Below are 23,512 nucleotides of genomic sequence, written 5' to 3'. Positions count from 1 at the left end.
AAAGCGCAGGCTTCGTGATGAAGAATTTCGGTGGTGCTCGATACGCTGGGATTCGGTTCGCAGATGGCGAGTGGAAGTTGGAAACTTTCAAAGTCGGCGTATATCACCACGGGATGCCGGAGTAGCGCCTTGTAGTTGGAAAATTTCATGTCATGAGAAGGCATTTTGATAGTCGTAGCCGGATGTTTACTACACATTTCATGATGATCTTGGAGTTCTTCATCAGCATTCTTTTTTCCTTGACCGTAGAATATAGTCAGGCATCTGTCGCATACTCGAATTTTATGGTGATCTCTGGTAATTTGACTTCTTATTAATTTTGGAAGATTCTGAATTAGACAATAATGATAATTATCATCCTCTTCGATCAGAAGTAATCTGATGACACGATTACTTTTAATGTTGCTATGTCTGAGAACGTAGATGGTGTTGTTTTTGTCTAATCCGAAGATGTGTACTGCTATACTTTCGTTTCTATCTGTCTTGTACTGCGCCTCAAATTTACTAATGTCTCGTAGATTTACAGGGTAATTAATGCCGGCCATAGGTTTTTCAAATTCTGTGAGATATTCTGGCTTGTTGTAGTGGTATAAATGTTGTTTGTCATTATTGGCTGGGTGATGATCGGCAATGATGCACCACAAAAAGCATCTGTTATCCTCATTTTGAATGTTGATGATTGCTTTCTTACTGGCTATTTTCTCGGGCAAATCGATGAAGCTGGATCCTCCCATCGGGTTGTATCGTGCCACCTTCAAAGTTAAAGTGTGAGGCGAACCGCAAAGTGTCCAACCCGATCCACGTTGTTCGAAAGTCTCATGCTTGTTCAACAAAGCGCCAAACATCTGGTTGCAAATGGCATCCACCTCATCGACGTTGGCGACGTGGAGACTTTTTACACCAGTGTAATGATGGAAAGTTTCTCGCTCTTTTTTCACGTTTTCGTAAATGACGGAAACGATGAGGTGGATTTTCAACGAGCATTGCAACAAAGCTTCGGTGATAGACGAAATTAACTTGCTTTTGACCGAACGAAAAAAGTTGTTTAGATCAGATGTTTCTTCAGATTCGAAAGTCTTCTTGGTTAAAATATTTCGAATACTTTCGCCGGCACTCTTCTGCTTTTTTCGTGGCGCTTGATCGTCAACATCGAGCTCTCTCTTACTTGATCCTTCCCCATGCATATTCTTCCGATGTCTACTCAAATTTGAAATGGATATATATTTTCCACAGTCGTCACATGCACGTTTCGCTTCCTTCTTCTCCATTCTTTCGCTAAGAAAAAAAAATGAAGTTACTAAATTGCACACATTTTTTTGTGGTGTTATTTATATTAGACCCCAAAACCATAAATGATCTACCATAGATAAAGTTACTATTTGTAGTGTTGTTTATATTAGACCCCCAAGCATAAATAATTTACCATGGATGAAGTTACTATTTGTGGTGTTATTTATATTAGACCCCCCAAAACCATAAATGATCTACCATAGATGAAGTTACTATTTGTGGTGTTGTTTATATTAGATACATTCTCAATTTTTTCTTAAATAACCGGCATGAATCTTTTTGGTTTCCGAAAGCAAACAAACATGGAGACTGTACATCGCACGACGACAGATCTACCTTCCATGTTAACTAAACTCAATGGTCTACTAATTGTTCACCTCAATAGTATCTGGACGAAACTGAATGACGATGTAGGAAAGATGTTTTACGTCTTCAATAACAATTTACATTTTTACGAAATTCCGATCGGTGGGAAACTTCAAATCACCGTGAATCCGGAAAACGTAGGCGAAATCAAAATTTCTACTGGCAAGAACATTTTTCGAATCAAGCACGACAAGATGCTTTCTAACATTACGTACGATGTTTCTGCAGGAGATTATCTTTACGTGGAACTCCTAGGAGATTACGATAAACTTATTCCTCTCTTCGTAGAATTACGAATCGTGTATCCTATTATAAATAACCATTAACCAAAAATGCCTAACGACATTTTCGGCCACACTAAGCGTGTAGACCACGCAGAAGAGATTCTCATGTTGGATGTCCGAATTAAAAAGTTGAGGAGCGATTTGATCGCTTTGCAGGAGACCTTAAACAAAAGTTTAGAGTCCGAGATCGCCACGCTCCAAACGCAATGTCTCGACCCCATTCTGAAAATCGATTCCGAACTGAAAACGCTCATAAAAAATTATGTCGACGTACCTTCTTACGACAACGTTCAAAATATACAGTTGAGCGTGGATAAGCTTCAAAATGATTTGCTCAAATTGCAGCAATTTCAATCGAAAAATGAAGATTTGGAAAAATTGAAACTTGAAATCGAAGAACGAACTTCGGCAATCGAAAAGAATTTCTCTGAACTTCAAACCGTCGTGAAAGATATTGATGTAGAACGCTTGCACGTCGTCGTTTCCAAATTACAAGAAGAATTCGCCAGCACGTTGGAAGAAATTAAATCCAAGTTACAGACTTTGGAAGATACCATGACGAACCTACCATCGTCAGACGAACTACAGGTCATCGGCAAAAGCGTCGCGAACATAAAAATTCAATTGGAGGCTTATCAAGATTTCGAACACATTCAAACCACCATCGCTACGCTTCAGGCGTCTCTGGAGTTGATCAACGAAGAGATTAAAAATATTCACGCTGAAACGAGCGCGTTAACGAGCATTCAGGACATGTTGAGCATGGTTCAGCAGAAGATCGAATATTTAGAAAATTTGAACGTCGAAACGAATCTTGCTCATTTTCATCACGTACTGGACAACATACAGGGTGACTTGGAATCGTTACGGATGAGCGTACCTTCGAGCGAAGATTTGGAAAAATTGAAAACGGCGGTAACGGCACTATCCGAATCGAGCGACATCAAAAGTTCGTTAAGCGATCTCGAGAGTAGGGTAGCCAATCTCCCCACCTCCAAAGAATTACACGCTTTGAAAAGGAACATATCTCGAATGCTGAAACGACTGGAAACGGAAACGGCGAACGTGGAACAGATTCGAGACGAACTTGCTTCGCTGGTGTCGACGCTGCCCACTTCGCAGAGCGTCGCCGACCTTCACACACAGTTTACCGAGATGCGAAGCATCGTGAACGATCTTACCGAGAAAAATTCGAAATTGAATCAAGTCGAGAACCTTCAGAGTATCGTCGTCAACATCAGAGATCAAGTTGGAGTGCTAGAATCCACGCAGGAATCGACGCTGGCCTCTTTCGGTGCCAAGTTGCAAGAACTCAACGAAAACTACAAGCAGTTGAACGTGGAAGTGAAAATCAAACCGTCATTTTCTACAGTAACGGATAGCATAGTCGAACATTTGTTGCCCGTACAAAATACACTGGGACAGCTTCACAGCAACCTCGTTAGCGTCGATACTAAATTCGCTAAACTGCATTCTCTGCAAGCCATCGAAATCAACACCATACCCAATCAACAGAGAATCTCCACGTTCGTCGAAGGTAACAAACTGTACATGTTACATCCTTATCATCCGTACTACAAGTTTCTCCTCGATGGCACGATTCAGATAAACGAATTTTCGTACTGGTCTCACGGCAGAAAAGCTAGCGTTCCCACCATGACCTTGATATCGAATCGTGGTGTCCAGAAAGCAGGAAACATTCCTCTGGCACGTTGGAACGAAACGCGCAACATATATGAAATACACGAAGACGAAGATCTCACCGTTTTCGACGTGAGTGCGGGCGATAAGCTGATCATTCAAAACACGAGCGAAGTACCACCCTCTTTGAATCCCATCACGGTGGTGCTTCTCTTCAAACGTAATCTCTAAAAAATGTCTAGGCAAGCCATCGTCCAAGAATTGCATAAACCTGCACGCCGCAACTACGAACGTTTGGCGGTGGTGACCAAGGGCATCGACGACCTCTGGCAAAGTGACCTCGTGGAGATGAGTAGCGGCAATCTAAAAAATGTGCATAAATTGAACAAGGGCAACAAGTACCTCCTCACAGTCATAGACACGTTTTCGAAATTCGCATGGGCTCTACCTTTGAAAGCCAAAACAGGAACGTGCGTCACGGAAGCATTCAAATTAATTTTTTGCGAAAGCGACAGACGACCTCGGTTTTTGCAAACGGACAACGGTAAAGAATTTTACAATGGCGTATTCCAAAAGTTTATTCAAAAACATGGCATTCGACATTATTCGACTTTCAGTCACATCAAAGCCAGCATCGTGGAAAGATTTAATCGAACCTTGAAAACACACATGTGGAAACGATTCACGCTTCGGGGAAATTACAAATGGGTTGACATCCTGCCGGAACTCGTCGTCACCTATAATGATACGGTACACAGAACGATAGGCATGAAGCCAGCTGACGTTACGAAATCTGACGAGCAGCGTTTAATTTCTACAGTTTACTGTCCAAAATACACTCCCACGACTACCAAGAAATCAAAATTCAAAATTGGAGACCAGGTGAGGATCAGCAAATTCAAACGCACCTTCGAGAAGGGGTTCACAAAAAATTGGAGCACGGAACTTTTTACCGTGGTTCGAGTTTTACCCGGAAACCGACACACGTATATAATAAAAGATAGTAGCGGCGAGATTTTGAAAGGAAGATTTTACGAAGAGGAACTCTCTAAAACAAAACATCCCGACACGTACCTCATCGAGAAAGTATTGCGTAGGAAAGGTGACAAACTGTTTGTCAAATGGCTGGGACTTCCGGAAAAGAGTTGGATCGACGCGAACGAAGTGATTCTATGAGTGCGTGGAACGTGGTGAAACGTCTACCGGATTCGGAAAGTCAAACGAGAAAAAAGAACGGCGAGTTGCTTCCCGACAGCATTCGCTGTCTGATCGTAGGTCCTTCTGAGTGTGGGAAAACAACACTGCTCGTGGACAATTTTCTCCTCGCACCGAATTGGTTAGATTGGAAGAACAGGCACCTCTACGTATTTTCGAAAAGTCTCGAACAAGCGAAATACAAGCAACTGATGAAACTGTACGATGGTCTGGACATTGCAACGTTCGCTTCGGAAATAAAACCACTCGACGATTGTCGTAAAAATTCAGTCGTTGTGTTCGACGATGTCATCCTGGAAAATCAAAATGAAATTCGCAATTTTTTCACGCAAGGTCGTCACAAAGGAATAGATTGCTTCTTCCTAGCTCAAACGTTTTCCAAAATTCCAAAACAGTTAGTACGCGACAACGCTAATTTCATATGTTTGTTTCGTCAAGATCACACCAACCTCAAGCACGCGTACGATGACTACGTAGGCGGAGACATGAACTACAATCAATTTTCGGAACGCTGCTGCTCCCACTGTTGGAACAGTGGCGATTTCGGATTCGCGACGATCGACATGACGAGGAAACCCAACGACGGAAAATACAGAAACAAAATCAACGACTTTCTAAACGTTGCAACGTTGTGAGAAACGACGTGTATAAATAACGTTATGACGAAACGAAAAATCGAAGACGAAAATCTCAAGCTCCGCGATTACCTCGCGAAACGTTTCAAAGGTTGGAAATCCGAGAATCGCGGATTCTACGAAGAGAAGAAACGTCAAGATCAACCTGTGATCGACGCCATCAGCGATCTAGGTAAAGAAATTAAAGGCGTCACGGAACAAAATAAAAATTTGATCAACGAACTCGTACCACTTGCAGCTAAAAGTTACACCGTACCCACGCCTATTTCGAGCATTCCTTCGACGCCGTTCGAACTGAAGGACGTACCGGCACGACGTCGAGCCATAGGTAGCACGCCGTCGTCTTTGGATAAAATCGAGTTGGGACCTTTGGCACGAGACTACCTGAGCACGGGGAAATTCGACAAGGATGAAGTGTTCGGATTGTATCCGAGCATGGAGAGCAACGAAGGCGGCGGTGTGGTTTGGAAGATTGGAAAATCGAAGGTGACCTTCGAAGGCAACGACATTAAAGTTAATTTAGGCGAGAAGGATAGTTGGAACAGGTATCCGGGTACGGTGGGACTGTGGGAACTCGTTGCCAAAAAGCAGCCGAAAGATTACACCGACGAAGATTACCAGAGTTACAAGGAAATTTTGATCATGACGGACGCCTTGTACCAGAACAACGACGCCTCGCAGAATAGGGTGAAATCCAGCAGCGGCGAGAAGTACAGGAATCTCATCAAGCCGATATGGAACCAGGTGAAAACAGGCAGCGGCGTCAAACTCTACAACACCCTGCCCAAAGAGTTTGTGTGGGTGGACGACGTGCGCAAGCTCATAGACCGATTGTTGGTTATTGCAGGAGAGGAGAATGCAGGCAATCGTAATTTCTACAACGAGAAGGTAGGAATTGTGGACATGATCAGCACCAAATTTTCCAATTTCATCGTGAACGACGACAAAGGCATAGGTTACCTCATCAAAATCATCAACACGCTGCCTCCGAGATTCTGGAACGTGGCCGAAGGAAAGGGACTCGTGAACGACATCATCAACAAGTTACCTTTCGAGATGCATTTACCTGGCTACCAGTACTGCGGACCGGGTACCAAACTCGAGAAAAGATTGAAGAGAGGAGACAAGGGTGTGAATCCGTTGGACGCAGCATGCAAAGATCACGACATCGCTTACAACACCACTCGCTCCGATCTGGATGCACGTCACGAAGCAGACAGAAAGTTAGAGCACGCAGCTTTCGAAAGATTCGTCAGCAGAGACGCATCGCTGGGAGAAAGAGTTGCAGCACTGGGCACCACCATCGCCATGAACACGAAACAAAAATTTGGGTGGGGTGTATAAATAAATAACATACAGTAAAAAAGAAATAATAACAACATGTCTTGCATAACCGATTTGCCGCACGAACTGCTATGTAAAATATTCAAACACGCTTGCGAGGATGTAGGGAAACTTTTACACGTAGCAAGAACATCTCCGAAATTTCGTATCCCTTGTGAAATGCTTATCAAGAGCCATCTTCGGGAGATCAGTGGAATGAGGTGCGGTGATCTTGACACTCTTCTTTCGGTTGCGGGGGAAAAATTAAACAAGAGAATAGACGAACTGCACGAGGCGAGGCAGGGGAGAAGACGATATACTGATGATTGGCATAAGTCGAAACAAGAGAGGGAAGATATCATCACGCACATCATTGCGTTTTCCGAAGTACGAACTTTCTTCCTCTAACGCACACACACAAAAAAAATCTTCGATACAAATCGTGAAAAAAATATATATATAAATAACACACATCGTGAAAAAAAATAATCTTCGGTATATATAAATAACACACATCGTGAAAAAAAAAAAACTAAATTTCTCTAACACACACACTGAAAATTTCTCTTCGATATGACAACTGAAAAAATAAGTGACCTCCAAGCATTAAAACAAATGCTAAATTTGTCAGTAGAGTATGTAAAAATTCGGGAATTGGAAGTGGACAAACCTTACACGATAACTTCCGGTTCAATTGTTTCTACCCAGTATGGTCCCAAGGCGCGTCTGTTGCTCAACGCACAATACAGTCTATTTTTACCAGATCGATACGCTGACATGTTATCCGACGAGAAGCTAGCTATTTTAATCGAGAACAAAACTCGAATCGTGTACAAGGGTACAAAAGAACTTCTTGGTAAAAAAACAAAGCACGTAATAGAATTTGTGTAACAACTCTGCGCGAAGTATATCCTTGAAAAAAAAATTACACGAAACAAAAAAATCTCAGAATATTTATATATAAATAACATACCAAAAAAATTACACAAAAAAAAATCCTAGAACATATATATAAATAACATATCGTGAAGATAACATATAGAGCATCATCATGAAGCCTAAGGGTGTCGTGTACCAGATACCATACTCCAATCTGAAAAATCTAGGTGCCCTCGATGGGTTACTCACCAAGAAACAACGCGAGAAGAAACGTTCATGCTTGACGAAAGGACACGGAATGAAATTACTTCTCAGCACACCTCAATTGAGACGCTTGCAGCGTTCGCGGAAACAGCAAAAGATTGGAGGTTTCATATTCAGCATCCCGGCCATCCTGGCAGCATTAGGGGCCGTTGGAAGTTTGGCCGGCGGTAGCGCCGCCATCGCGAAAACCGTCATCGACTCGAAGAAGAACAAGGCAGAATTGGAAGAACAGAAACGTCACAACCTGGCTATGGAGAAGAAGGGGAAAGGTATAACCAAAAAACAAAAAAGCAACCTCGATGCTTTGAAAAAATATAAAAAAAAGAAGAAGCCCTGTCCAACTTCGATATTGAATCTCTGATCGAACTGTTGGGAATAAAAAACTTCAGGGGTGTTTTCATGTCCGATTCTCTACCCTCTGCTGTGAAGAAAAAGGAGTATGGCGTGGTCAACCTGGACAGTTACAAAAATCGTGGTACACATTGGATATGCTACCTCAAAATTGACGATAACAATGCATTTGTTTTCGATTCGTTCGGTGGCACACCGCCTGCCAGGTTGGTGAAGTATCTCAGTGTTGCCAACCTCTACTACAATGACAAACGCATCCAGGGTTTCACCGATGTTAACTGCGGCCACCTATGCCTTTCCGTTCTCGCATACATGTCTAAAATAAATAACCCGTCGGTGGAACATTTTCAGAAAGCATTGTGGTACCTAAAACACCATGGGCGTGTTTCATCTCACGAGCGAATCTTCAATCTTGAAACTCACGCTGCACGACGACATCGTCTATCCTAAATCCGTAGCTCTGCGTGCATTCTACAGCATGTACCTCATACCTAACGTCACGCAGCACAATAATAAAATTAGTGTCGGAAGCGAACACATCGTCGTCACGCCAGGCCAATACAATCTTTCCACTTTGCAAGCTCAGTTACCCAAAGGCACGTACCTTTCTCAAAATTCGGTCACGCACAGAGTGGAAATCCTATCCGCGACGGAGACCATAAACCTGGGCACCATGGGAGAACTTTTAGGTTTCGAGAACGACACCAAACTCGAAGCTGGCATCAAACATACAGCAACCAACATTCCTAAATTTCTAGCCATAGAGACTCTAAACGTTCACTGCAACGTGGCGGAAGGCATGATCACGAAATCCTCGGACGGATTACTGGGAAGTCACAAGCAGACAGGAATCATAGCCACGTTCAAACCCAGTTCCGAATTCATGGAACCGATCATCTACACACCCTCTTCGCCGATCTATTTTCCAGTATGCCGCAACCGCATAGACGACATAGAGTTGGTGGTGACAAACGAGAAAGGAGACGTGGTGGATTTCGCAGGTGCAACGACCACTGCCATCGTGGAGATCAACGTATAATAAATAACCATACATAGTGAAAATGGAACAAATCGAAAGTTACGAATTGCAATCTTTCCCTCCCAACCGTCGCACGTTCGCTAATCTCAACGAAGCGAACAGGGAGATCGAATACGATGTGGACGTAGGGGATGGGTTCGTTCATCCTCACAGAGCGGACCTCTACCTTCAATTCGACGTGGTGAAAAAGGAAAGCGGAGACGCGTTTCCACCCAATGCAAATTTGAAACTCGTGGACAACTTCGTGCCTCACCTGTTCTCGCAGGTGGAGGTGAGGAAACACAACACCGTCATAGACAGAATAGACTATCCTGGCATCACGTCGACGGCAGTGGGAACTTTGAAATTATCCAAAACGGACGCAGCATACTATCAAGCAGGAGGATTCGAAGCAGGGACGAAAATAACGACGAGAAGTCACACAGTGCTCTTTCCCATGCGTCTGCTACCGGGATTCTTCTCCGACTACAAAGAGATCATATGGAAGGGAGGATTGCGCGTCACTTTTCGAAGAGCGGCCAACGACAACGACGCACTGATGCGATACACCAACTTGAACGCTGACGGCACGCCGATAGCCAACACATTACCTGAAGCGGCCAAGTGTGTTATACGGAGCATGGAATTGAGAATGCCAATCGTGGAATACGAAACAAACTACGCCCTCAAGTACAAAGCAGAGATTTTGAAGAGTCCGCAGGTACCGATTCACTTTCACGGTTACCAGTGTGTGCAGAAGATGGCGTCAGGAAGTCACATGGAATTCGACGTGACGACACAGTTCAACAACATACAGTTCGACATGCCAGATTTCGTCGTGGTGCTCTTTCAGACCGGGCGCGATAACAACCAGGAAAAAGATTCCAGCAAGTTCGACGACTGCAAGATCAAGAATGTTTATCTGAAAAATGGACGCAACGAAGTCTTCCCGCGCGAGAATTACAACCTCGACATGACCAAAGACGATTACCTCAAACTTTACGAAGCTTACACCTCTTTCAAGCGCGTGACCGAGGGAAACGTGGACGTATACTACACGCCCAGCGAATTCAAAATCCGCAGGCCGATGTTCGTCATCAACACGACGAAGAGGAAGCAGGTGGTGGTCAACGATCGAACCAACATCAAGATCGTCTGCGAGTTCCACGAAGCCTTGCCCGAGAACACCGTGTGCAGCGTCATCCTGATTGCAGAGAAGTCCTTCGTCCACGACGTGAAGAACGAGAGGGTTACAGAGCAGTTTTAAAATATATTGCCTTCATCGAGCAAGAATAGCTTTTCTACATCCCCAATTACAAAATTTTTAATCTAAAACACATCCAAAGCACTCCAATAGGATGCAGAGTGTTTTTTAGGATCAAATCAAATTTCTTAAACAAATTAAGAGAGGGGGGGGGGGGGGGGCTTGCTTGTAGTTGAGTAGTTATGATCAAAACCTATCCAACAAAGCCACAATCATCATCCTAGCTCCTATGGGACCTAGAACCATGTAACTTCGGTCTATGTATATACCAGTACTTGCCCGACGCTGTGGCCGAGTGGTTAGCGCATCGCGCTGCGACGCCAAGAGTTCCGCGTTCGAATCCCGGTCGGGTATGGTTGTTTGTGAATATCCATTTTCATCAATTTCATCACTCATCTTCGCAAATTAGCCAACAAGTACAAAACGCGAAGTAAAATAAACTAAATCAATCAATCAATCAATATACCAGTATTTTTCCTACATGTTCACTCACCTTACAACCCACCCGATCAAAAAAAAAATTTTACCCCCTGTGCGCATGCGCACATGTATAAATTTAAAATATAGGCTCGATATTAAAAACAAAATATTATTTTTTTTCCTCCTCTCCTCTCTCTGGCCTAGATTGCAAATAATTGCAGAAATAATAATACCATGATATTTTTTAGACTGAAGGTCTAAATAAATAAGATTCGAATAACTATGTACTTCCACTAGCCTCTGCGATAGCACAGCAATAGCCTTGTAATCCAGGGTTCGATACCCACACAAGTGGTTTTTGAAACTGAAGGTCCAGCCCCGATTAGCCTTACTGTGCATAAAGTAGACTTAAAACATCAAATCAAACAGTACTTCCACTAGCCTCTGCAATAGCACAGCAATAGCCTTGTAATCTCGGGTTCGATACCCACGCAAGTGGTTCTTGAAACTGTAGGTCCAGTCCCGATTAGCCTTACTGTGCATAAAATAGACTTAAAACATCAAATCAAACAGTACTTCCACTAGCCTCTGCGATAGCACAGCAATAGCCTTGTAATCTCGGCTTCGATACCCGCACAAATAGTTCTTGAAACTATAGGTCCAGTCCCAATTAGCCTTACTGTGGATAAAATAGATTTAAAAACAACAAAATCCAATCCAGAGTATCAACAAATTCAAAAAATAGAGTTTCCCCTGTACACTTGTATAATTTTAAACTCAAAATTCGATACCCAGCAGAGGTGGTTCGAATCCTGCTGTAGGTCCAGTTTCGATTAGCCTTACCGCGTAAATTTTAGTTTTATAGCTGGTCAAGCAACTTGTGTGCGTATAACTTATGCTGATATGGTACTCACCTGACAGACCAAACTAATTCGGCTTCTATTACACTTTGATATTTACACTTGGTATAGCGTACACTTTTATGCGACTGCCCAGTAGCAATACTCGACTGCAACTAATGTGTGTGGGATTTCTAATAGAAATTTATACTCGCCGGCAGCTAAACTTTCAAGGTTGGTTCGAGTTATGCGTGAACACCCTTTCCTAGAAAACATATCGTTGATGCCCAACTTGATGGACAACTTCCTGTAGTCGCACCCAGGCAATTGACAGTTTCCTGTTGTTCAGTTCCTTTCAATCACCCCCAACAGTCGATGAAAATTGTAGATAGGCTGTGATTAAAATTGCTTGGAAAATTACTGCCGATACAAATAAAGTGACAGTGATGTATAACAAGCCCAGGATACTAAAGCAACAGAGCGAAACAATATGCTTGAAAGCAATCGTGGGGGGAGAAAACAGCTGCCGTGGGAAATCACTGCTGCGATGTCGCGTAACAATCAAACCGGATGGATTGGGTACGATGGGTGCGATCAACTAGCGGCAGCGGTAACAATTAAACCGGATGTTTAAATATCTGGGCGTGATAAGCTTTTTGAAGCTTAATTGATGGGTGTGAGGTCGTATCACGGGGCCAACTATGATTGTCGTTTTCCCGTGCTTGTTGGTTCGGGGAACAGAGGATGTATGCAGAAAAAGATTTCAAATGATAAGAGAACCGGTTGAGTTGACTACAGATTTTCAGCTTGCCCTTCAGTCACTTCAGTAGATGAAAATACAAAAATAAAAAAAGTACGTACGTGTGTGAGTGGCACATCGTTGCCGCGAGAGAGGTTTGCAAAAATCACGATATACATTGGCACTCGGGACTTGGAAATAATGCATATTCGCTCACCACTGTTGCCAGCTTAGTCTCTCTCAGCAACATTGGCATCTTTATTTTTTTTTAGTTGTAGGTGGGTTGCCAACGCACTCTAGTTAATAATGCTACATATTATACACGCACGCACATACTGTGTTGCTATCTATCTATCTATCCCTCTCTCTTTTACGGCAGTATATGTTTGTTGCCGACTCTTTTTGCTCAGTGTGTGTATGTTACGTCAGTATATAAATTAGTTAAGCCTCAAGTAAGATAGCTCTTGCCAAGTAAAAAAAAAAGCTGTAGGTAAATATTAGCAACACTATCGGTTGTTTAACTTTTCCCATCTCTCTCTTTTTGTAAAACGCTATGGCAAACCAGTAGGTTGGCAAATTGCTTTATGCACTGTAAAACCTCAAGCAGTATTGCCAGCTCCTTGTTTGAGGTTAGGTTAGACCCAAAAAAAACAAACCTTGGTGACTTTTCAAGTAAAATATTGGCAATACTTCAAGACAAGCCTCAAGCAGTATTGCCAGCTCCTTGTTTAAGGTTAGGTTAGACCCAAAAACAAACCTTGGTGATTTTTTAAGTGAGGAGTTGGCCACACTGCAAGAAAAGCCTCAAGCAGTGTTGCCAGCTCCTTGCTTGAGGTTAGGTTATACCCAAAAACAAAAACCTTGGTGATTTTTTCGAGTGAGGAGTTGGCAACACTCTCGGTTAACTCGTCCTCCTCTCTCACTCTTCCTTCCTCTCTCCTTTTTTGTAATAGGGTAAAAAATAGCTTAAAAAGTGATGTCAGAGCTTTTTCTGGCCATTTTTTTTTCATTGTAGGTTAGTTTAGTGCGTAAAACGTCGTAAAAAAAAAAGTAGGTCAAAGGACGTCGCCAGAACGTAGGGTTCCACCTACTGCTGCATCAGATATGACAAGGACTTAGGAATTTAGGTGAGGCTGGGTGAAAAATAATAAAAAAGGGGCACATAGTCATCTGACCCAACTCACGGAAAACTACCATGTTCCCAAGTTAAAAACAACTGATCTAAAAAGCCTTGTGTACTCAAGGCTGGACACATGGACACGTTAAAAGGTCCCACTTAGGTACACACATTGGTGGGTTATGCAATGTACTGACATGGCCTTCTGCACTATGCCGGAAGTCCTTCGGTTGATGTCCTCGCCCCCTACCTTCCTTCTCCTGTAACCAGTGAACTACATCATATCAAATTAACATGTCCTTGTCATACCTGATGCAGCTAAGGTGTAGTCACACTGGCCTAGTATGGTAACCTGATGAAGGGATAAGTAGAATCCTGAAACATAGTTTTTGTTAAAACCACTACTCACTATCGTAAGTACCTTTAAGTATATATATTTTATTGTATACTAACTTATATTATGTGAGTACGTCACACAAGCCTTAAATATGAATAAGTACAATTAAAGTTATGAGACATTTGAAACTAAATTATGTTTATGTCAAGTTGTAGCCCAAGACATACTGCTATATGGTTGTGCATTTTGATAAATACACCCTCTTAAGATTACAAAATTATTTTGTTATATTAATAACAATTGAGTAATGGATATTTATACACTTTTAAGAAAAACAAACACAATTGTTATGTAACTAGGTACATATTTTGAAGTATTTACTTCTACATAGATATAATCAAGACACCAGTAGTAATACAACTCAGATAGCAAACGCTTGACCTAGATTGCTTGTTTCTGTCAAAGCCAGTTGGATATGGTAAATTTGATATAAGCATGATGGAAGTTTGTTTCAACCATCAGCTTTCTGTGATGTATTTTGTGCAAACTTCTCATGTCAAGCTTTGTAAAGGATGTTTTGCGCTTTTTCTGCAATTTTGACATGTCATGCTTACAGCAAGCTTATTCACTTTATGTGAAAAACTTGTTTGAAACTTGAGGCAAGCTTACTATGATATCTGGGAATATACACCACATAATCAATTTCAGATCATCAGAATTTGAACTTACATTATTTTTTATTTTAGCACTTTCACATTTAATGTATTTTATACACATTATTCGTATTAACACCATTGTTTACTTTGCAGCTCCGAGCAAACCACAAAATATACATCTTGTGTCCAGAAATTCGACATCTATAAAAGTCGAATGGGATTATCCTGACCTTGCAAATGGAAGACTGAGATCATTTCTAATTAACTTAGATGAGATAGACTCTTTCGATGCTACAAGTTGCTGTACATATTACCCTATTAAGGAATATCCTGTGGCGGATGAAAGGCCAAGTTATCAATATGAGGTGAGTTCATAAATGTATCAGTTTGAAATTCATTGCCTGTGTGCAAGAGCAGATAAAGAAACTGAGCCAATGGATCATAGGCCCTCCCCTTGAATATTCCATTAACAAAAATGTTGTCAGCAAAAGCATAATACTTTCACGAAAATGTGCATATCTCAATCAGGTTGAAGTTACAAACTGGCCAAATAACTAATCACAGCCAATGTGGATGTTAACAATCATTTGTGTACCTTACGATAAGATCATCATTTCAGAAAAAAACGTTGCTACAGATACACGAAAGGGCTCTTCAACAAAGAAAGGTACTTAAAGTAACTTGTTACAATCACTGTTATCTTGCATCCAAAAGTAAGTAACAAGTATTGTATTGCTTGCTTTATGTTACCTTAAAAGAAAAGCATTTTCTTGGTACCATTCTCAGCTGTAGTGATTTGTTAGGGGGAAGTACAACAAAATTAGAAACACAACTGAAATATATTTTGTTGACTATTGTGAATCTGCATAGTGAGATCTGTAACAAGTGGCTATGGAAAAGAGCTTTTCAGGCCATGCGAGTGTGCTGTTCAATATTTATTTTGCATGTTTTGGTGGCAATAAACAGTACTAGCCAGATAACAGAAACCTTGACCTATCATTATGATAAAATTTATTAATCACAAAGGCAAATCTTGATGGATTCTGGACCAGTCTTTGAAAAATTCACTTCTTAAAATTGACTGAGTTACTGTGGAAGTTTCTTTCCTAAAAAAGAGCTCAGTTAGTGTCACAGTTACTTATCTTGAAAAGTAGAGCTTCTCATTTTGAAAAGTGTTACTGTTACTATTATTTAGTAAGTGATTATAAGTTACTTTTACAGCTACATTATTCCAAATAATCTATAACTTGTAAAAGAAATGTTCAATTATGAAAGAATCTAATATAAAGGTTGATTTTTAAGTAGTGGCAACTCTTTATTTTCAACATACATAACATACATACCAAGTTCAAAGTTTTACAGGCCTTCAATGTAACCATCACTGCTGCGTACATCATGTTCCCAGCGGCGCAGAAGCCTTTGGATACCGTTAGCACTGTGTGATCTCTGGTGCATAGAGAGCGATCTATTGCCTGAATAACTTCTTGAACTGTTTGGAAGCGAATTCCACAACGTGGTTCTTTCATCTTTAGGAATAGGTCAAAGTCACAGGGACTTAAATCCGGAGAGTATGGGGTGTGGTAGAGAACTTCCCAGCCCCATCAATTGAACAAATCAGACACAGCTTCTGCTGCATGAACTCGTGCATTGTCGTGGAGAATGATGGGTGGTTTTTGCATGAAGTGTCGTCGTTTTCTTCTCAGAGCTGACAGCAGATTGTTTTGCAAAAATGAACAGTAGTACTCAGCATTAACGGTCTGCCTTGGGGGAACGGTATGTTTTATGATAACACCATCCCAATTGTAGGCAAGAATTACCATCACTTTCACATTGGTGGGGGTTGGTCTAACTGTTGTTGTTTGCGGTGACCCGTGATGATGCCATTCGTTTGATTAGCGTTTCAGCTTTGGTTTGCAACATTTGGCCCAGGTTTTATCAATTATAATGATACACCGTAAGAAGGCCTCTCCTTCGAGCTCATAGCGCTGCAAATGAGTAGAGCACCGTCATACCGTAGCCATTCCTGCATTTTCGTTAAATCATGCGGGACCCATCATGAAGCAATTTTTCAGATTCTCAGGTGGTCCTTTAGGATGTGAATCACAGTAGAAGGTGCCAGTCCTGTATCTTGGGCTAACTCATGAATCATGGAGTTCCAATCTGTCTGCACTAACACCGACAGTTTGCACGTCTTCATCACTTACTGGTGGATGACCAGACCGAGCCATGTCTGACACATTTTCGTGTCCTTCTCTGAAGGCACTTACCCACCTTGCTACTGTTCGGTAAGGTAATGCAGATGCACTGCAAGCCTCTTGCAGTCCTTGGTGAGACTCTCATGCATTGCTACCTCTAGCACATTCAATTTTTAACCAACTCCTCTGCTCTTGCTTCAAAAACATTGCGACGGTATACTGCTAGAGTGAGCACTCATGCATAACTGCTCTGTTCCTATTGTCACTGCGCACATGCAGTGGAGGCAGAAAAGTGAGTTCATTTGCTCTGAGGGAAGGTAGGCTACCAGTTCCATACACTGGCCTAAATCTCAGGAGAAAAGTTGTTATGATTCCCTCAGCAGACTCGAACCAGTTTGCATCTCATGTCCTTATGCCTTAGACTGCACAGCCATGGTGCAGGAGCTAGACAAAAGTAGTCAGCAAAAGAGAGAGAGATATGGAAATGGGCTAAGGATGGAGTGAGGGTGAGATGAAAAGAGAGAGGAGGGAGAAAGGAGCACATCAGCAATAGAAGCATTTCAGAAAATGATAAAGATCTAGACAAGGGGAGACATTCCATAGTGAGATTGAACGGGGAAGAGAAATGAGAAAAATGGGAGGAAAGAGAAGAAAAGTGAGATAGTGGAAAAATTGTATGTCTACATTTGTACTGGAATATATCAGCTTTCTCTATATTGATAACTTAATTCAGATATTCATGTACAACTCGACAAAGAAGAGAAACCCCCTGGGGCGGTCAATGAATTTTCAACCATAAACTAGCAATGAGATCAGCTCCTTGCCATGTACTCTTGTGATGTGTTGCCAAAGTGTGCAGAATTCTTTAATACATAGTCTTCAGCTTTATTCAGTGCCAAGGGTTTGTATCACCATGAAGATAAAAAGAACATACCCAGTGAAAGCAGTGACATAATATTTAATCACTACAGCACCAAGGATCCCAGGTTAAAATCCCAGCATGGGCATGGGAGTTCTTTAAAATTATTTCTTCATTAATTTCTTCATATAATTTGCAATTAGTTAAAAGTGGCAGAAAAGCGAAACAAAATAAGCAAATAATAATACTATTAAAGTTTGTTGAGTTTTTTTAATGTTGAAACAAGAGAGGAGTTTTAGATATGGCAACACTTAGGCAAATGAGAAGTGAGATGAGAAAACAGATTTCTTTCCTCTTTAATTTGTGAGTGTGTCTGAGGTTTTCTCATCTTGATTGTTTTATATCAGATATCAATAATCGAATTAGATTTCACAATAAAGTGTATCCAAATATCAATTAGAGTTTTGTCTATTACACAAGTTCTATTTTTATTTTCCAGTTTACTGATTTGAACCCAGCTTCTACATACTCCATTAGTGTGTCTGCTAAAACAGTTATGATGGGGCAGCCAGTGCAGCTCAGTGTCTCTACGCACCCTCCTACACCAACACTGCAGAAACCTTCTGGCATTACGAAACATGGGAATTCAAGCACAATGTTTGAGGTTACACTTAGTCCACTTGAATCACTAAAGGAGCTTGTAAGGTTAGTATGCCAATATATAAGAATGGATTCTGAATACTTTGCATATAATTTTAGTTATAGCCATAAAGTAACTATCTTATTAATATCTTTCAGTGTAAGGGACCTCTCTGATTGCGCAGTGGTAGTGTCATTGCCTTGTAATCAAGGGGTTCCAGTTTCGATACCAGGTGGAGGCACATAGTTGTTCAGATCCCACTTTATACTGTAGGTCCAGTCCTGATTAGCCTTACTGTGCATAAAGTGGACGTAAAACTCCTCAAACAATTAATCAATCCTTTAGTGTAACTAAAAATTAACAGTTCATCAATAAGATATCAACTAAGTAATGGGTTTGATCTTCTGGATTTGCAATTCCAGTTTTTGAGGTTGAAACATTTTCTCTGTTAAATTATATTAACTGGGTTGGTTCATGCAGATGTATGGATAATTCTGTTCCTGTCTTTCATTCAGTAGTGCCAAACACATACAATATATTAGAAATAGTGTCATGCATTTATATTAGAGTTGAGCCTAGCTTTCTCCTGGCATTGGACTCGCCTCTCAGACAATGACATGTTATTGCCACATTTACCCATGATACAACTTGCAGTCAAACAGCTGATTAGGCCTACAGTTGCCTGCGTGTTTGTGCAACAAGTGTTAACCTTGGAATTCCTCCTCAGCAAACAACATGGAAACAGGATTTTGTAAACATAACTGTTCTGCACAATGAATTAGTGTCAGATGTTAGCTTGACCCAGGTATAATTAATCAAATATGGACCAACTCATATCTCTTCCCGCCCTCATTAGAAATCATTTTATTCTTAATAATGCATTATTCAAATTCCTTACATTTGATTTATGAATTGTGTCTAATATTTTGATTTGTTGTTTTCACTTTGTCAATATTAGTGCATTTATGTTTCAAGGAAGAAGATGGATAATGAGACATTAACCCATTACTGCCCAAATTATTTATTTTTCGAAATTTCTTGTATCCTTTGAAACCCTTTTGTAGTTTGTCTAAAATAATGCCAAAATAATGATTTTTATTTTTTTCGACCAATAGTCTTTTAGTTTTAGCATGTCGACAAATGTCGACAGTGAGCACGGATGGCACCATCAATACTGAATAACAAAACCTTAATAAACATGATTATTTTACTAAATATATGGGCAGTTATTACAACGAAATTCCACATATTTTATATTTTTGTTGTTTGACATTCAGATTATATTGATACATGAACATATTTACAAGAAATTACAATGCTCATTCATATTTTTACATTTGCAGCTGTACATAATAAAATTCTATCAATTATTTCTGAATTGAGTTGCTACTTTCGAACCTAACTAAATAAAAACATAATTAAATTTTGGAAATAGAAAACAATGCGACTTTGTGTAAGTGTTGCTGATCTATTTCTGTGTGTGGAATGCCTCTGAACACTGTATATGGCATCCGACATTGCACTTCTTACATTTCTTCCTTGTAGCCTTTCCACAATTTCCACAACGTACTTGCTTGGAAACAGTTTACAAATGATGTGATGTGCCATCAAATCACACTACAGGCAATACTCGGGATGAGACTTTAACGCTTGGCCTTCCTGCTAGTGGACGGTTTTTCACGTACGACTGCATATAATTCTGTACTACATACCTCGTAAATGAGAGCAGATCAAGCCCATCTTCTTTTCCTTTAGCAGTCAGGTGGTAAAGTTGCCATGCGTTGTTCATGGAAACGTGAAGCAGATAACTTATCATTGGCCAATACCACTTCTTGTTCCTGATACTAATCCTGTAGCATGCAATGCTTTGGTACATACGGTCAACACCACCCATGTAAATATTGTATAGAGGAACACACGAAGGTTGAGGAACTGAAATGTATTTTTTGTCCGCATTGCTCCATCGCCTTGCATGTCCCAGAGGTGACACACCCGAGACAGTTGATGCTACTGTAGCGATGTTGTTATCATGGTAGCGTACAAGAGTAATGCCAGTACTTTTGTCTGTTAGTTGATGGTAACTTCCCCGCTCTTGTTTCCTGCACAAACTAACATCTGGAAGTGGAGCATTTTCTACACGATTTGGGCGAACCGTACCAGTTCCATCGTGACCGTTTGCTTGTAAATGTTCCAGCAGACGAATGGAAGTAAAATAGTTGTCAAAAAACAAAGAGAGCTGTGAACGAGCCGAAAGTTCGGATATCAAACCCATGACTACAGAGCCACCTACTCGAAATTCTGGTATTGTATTTCCCGTCGCAGCACCTTGATACAGCTCTCCTTGAATAAGATATCCAAGATGCATCGACAATGCCCATACTTTGAAACCAAAGCGAATGGGTTTCCCGTGGATGTGCTGTTTGGCGCCATGTCTCCCATAATATGGCACCATTGACTCGTCAATTGAGAGATATGTATCACCTGGATAAAATTGAAGCCAACGCTCATTTATCATAGACCAAACTGGCCTTATCTTCCCAAAACGATCAACAGCGTCTAGTTTTGAATTGTCACAAAAATGTATGTATCGCAGTATTTCTTCAAACCTGTTCCTTGACATTGCTTTCGAAACACCTGCGTGATGTACATCTTCAGATAATTCCCAATACATTCTGGTTCTAGCCATTACATTGTATCCAGAAAGGAATAATATTGCAAAGAAAAGTTTGAGTTCATCCTTGCACAATGTACGAGGGTGGTTTGAAAAGTTCTTGGAATGGAGTAGAAAGAAACGACTTACAACAGTGATTTTTTTTATTTTTCAATGTAGTCTCCCTGTACACTAATGCACTTGGTCCAGCGATGTTCCAATGCCTTGATCCCATCTCGAAAATTAGATTCCTCCAGGCCTGTGAAATACGTGTCAACTTCGGCTATTAGTTCTTCCTTTGAAGAGAATCTCCGTCCACCGAGGAAACTTTTGAGTTTGGGGAAAGGATGGAAGTCTGAGGGAGCCAAATCAGGCGAATAAGGCGGATGTGGCAACAATTCTTAACCAAGTTCATGAATTTTTGCCATGGCAACGACACTTGTGTGAGGGCGCGCATTGTCCTGATGCAAGATGATTTTCTTAGTAGATAGTAAATGTGATTCCCACCGCAACCCTGATTTTTCGACCCCTCAGAAAATCGCATCGAAACCTCAAAAACTCACTTTCTCTCCACGTTCCGCGCCTCATTTATTGCGCTGACGATGTTTCACGGCGCAGAAAAGCCGGTACGAGAGAATTCACTTTCTCATCCTTGAAGTACGAATGTACCTTATCGTAATTTTTTTCTAAGTCCGGACCAAATGTTTATATATCGCGAGCTTTGTAAACCTCTCTCGGGGGAACACGATGTGCCACACACACACATATGCGCGCGCTGGCGCCTCTCATTATTTTTCCGTATTGTGACGCAAGCAAACAAACAAAATAATAATAATTGTTTTTTGTTTTTTTAGGATTCCTGGCCCCTATAACCTCGCCAGGAGTGCGTGGTGACAACGAAATCGTCACAAGTTTGGATTTGTACTGCGAATGTTGTCAAAAATTCAATCAACGTTGTTCATTCTCAATGCTAGAATCTTACATAGATTATTCTCTAAAACGAAAATCGATAATCATGTGCAAAGCCCCCAAGGCATTCAGGCAATTTCTAATGTTCGCGTGGATAGCGACGCTCGGTAGAACTTTTCCCGTCCCTGTGGAAAAATTGTGTTTCATCGCTCAATGTAATATTTTCATCACGGACCAAACTATTTTTCGAACCAACCCAGAAGCATTTGCGCAAATTCGAAATTACCGAATGTCATTCGATAGTGGTTTGGAAAAATTAAAATCAATTTTCGATTCGTTGAGAGCATCAACTCAAACGTTAGTAACCATTCAAGCTCTTGCCCGGCAAGAAACATCCAAAATAAAATTGTTTCCGCGCAACGTGCGCAATATATTGCGAGCGTTTCCGAAACTAACATCGTACGAGGACGCAATTTTGGAAAAAGCGATATGCGCAAGTGATAGTGGTGGTTGTGCAGAAATCCAACAACGTTCATCGTGGCTTCGAAACCTCACTCATTTTTTTTTTTTTGCTCCGAGCCAGCATATTGGGACGATTCGCAATTTCGCTCGCAAGTTTTGTCTTTCTTGAAAACGTGTGCTCGATTGGGAAATAACGTCATGTTGTTTTCGAAAGAATTGCAAGCACAAGAAGTTATCGCTATGTTACCCGCTTCGACGAAAGAAAAAAAAACCCTCGCCGCTGCCGTCGCCGCCGCAACAACAACAACCGCAACCCCCCTCCCCGAACCCATTCAGCTTGCATCCTCTTCATCCCGAAGAGATTCTATTTTTTCAGCTTTCCCACGGTCCTGAACGAAGAATCCACCACATCCCCCCTATAACAATCGAATGAGAAGCGGATGCAACGGAAGCGAGCACAGCAACAGCATCCGCTTTGGAAATTTATCTATCCACAATTATGCTCGACCGACAACAAAGCTGTATTGTTGCACTTGGAATTTTTCAACCTTTTCGCGTATTATTTTTATGGAATCACAAGCACGAAACAAAGCGTCCACCGTTTTCGTTTCAGGCATGGTTGAGTTTTTTGTGTGCTGGTTCTCACAGAGCTGGTGGGGGATCGCCCGTTTCACACACCACACCCTGACGGGGCGTGTGGAATATAGAGACCGAGGAAATGATCGACAACACATGCATGGGTGGAACTGTCAACGCCCGTTCATTTGCTATTTGTCCCCCACAGGATATTGTGCGCATCGAAAAGTCTTTTGTTTTAAAAAAAAAAAGTATAGCATTGTTCGTTTGTACCACATGCATGAGTGAATCGGTCAACGGGGGGTTTTATTTGCTAGGACATTGACTATAGCGCTCATTGTGTTTTCACCAAAGGAGGGAGGGGGTCGCGTGGGTTGTGGGGGTTCCTATATAACGTACCAGTTTCTTCTTTTGTACATCATTATCATAGTGAACGTCAATCGTGGCAGTTCAGTATTCTTTAATTTGTTTGTCTGGCAGTATATACATATATATCATCGTGGAAGTTTTTTTTTTAGTGAGCTACAAGTTTTTATTTTGAAGTCTCTCTCTATCGCTCTTGAAAGGTGAACGTCAATCGTGG

General features: G+C 41.2%; 1 protein-coding gene across 1 annotated transcript in view; it reads left to right on the top strand.

Annotated features, from left to right (window-relative positions):
- Window positions 1–23,512, top strand: part of LOC145979601 (receptor-type tyrosine-protein phosphatase F-like) — a 100,352-nt gene that overhangs the window by 59,252 nt on the left and 17,588 nt on the right. The window contains exons 15-16 of the mRNA XM_083112567.1: window positions 14,792–15,003; window positions 18,192–18,397. Of these exons, the coding sequence (XP_082968693.1) occupies window positions 14,792–15,003; window positions 18,192–18,397 (418 nt within the window). The remainder of the gene's footprint in view (window positions 1–14,791; window positions 15,004–18,191; window positions 18,398–23,512) is intronic.

Source organism: Lepisma saccharinum, chromosome 26 (genome assembly GCF_977018435.1).
Source record: "Lepisma saccharinum chromosome 26, izLepSacc3.1, whole genome shotgun sequence".
In the NCBI taxonomy this organism is placed as follows: domain Eukaryota; kingdom Metazoa; phylum Arthropoda; class Insecta; order Zygentoma; family Lepismatidae; genus Lepisma; species Lepisma saccharinum.
The sequence above is the reverse complement of the archived record's forward strand: the minus strand, read 5'-3'. Positions and strand labels throughout refer to the sequence as shown.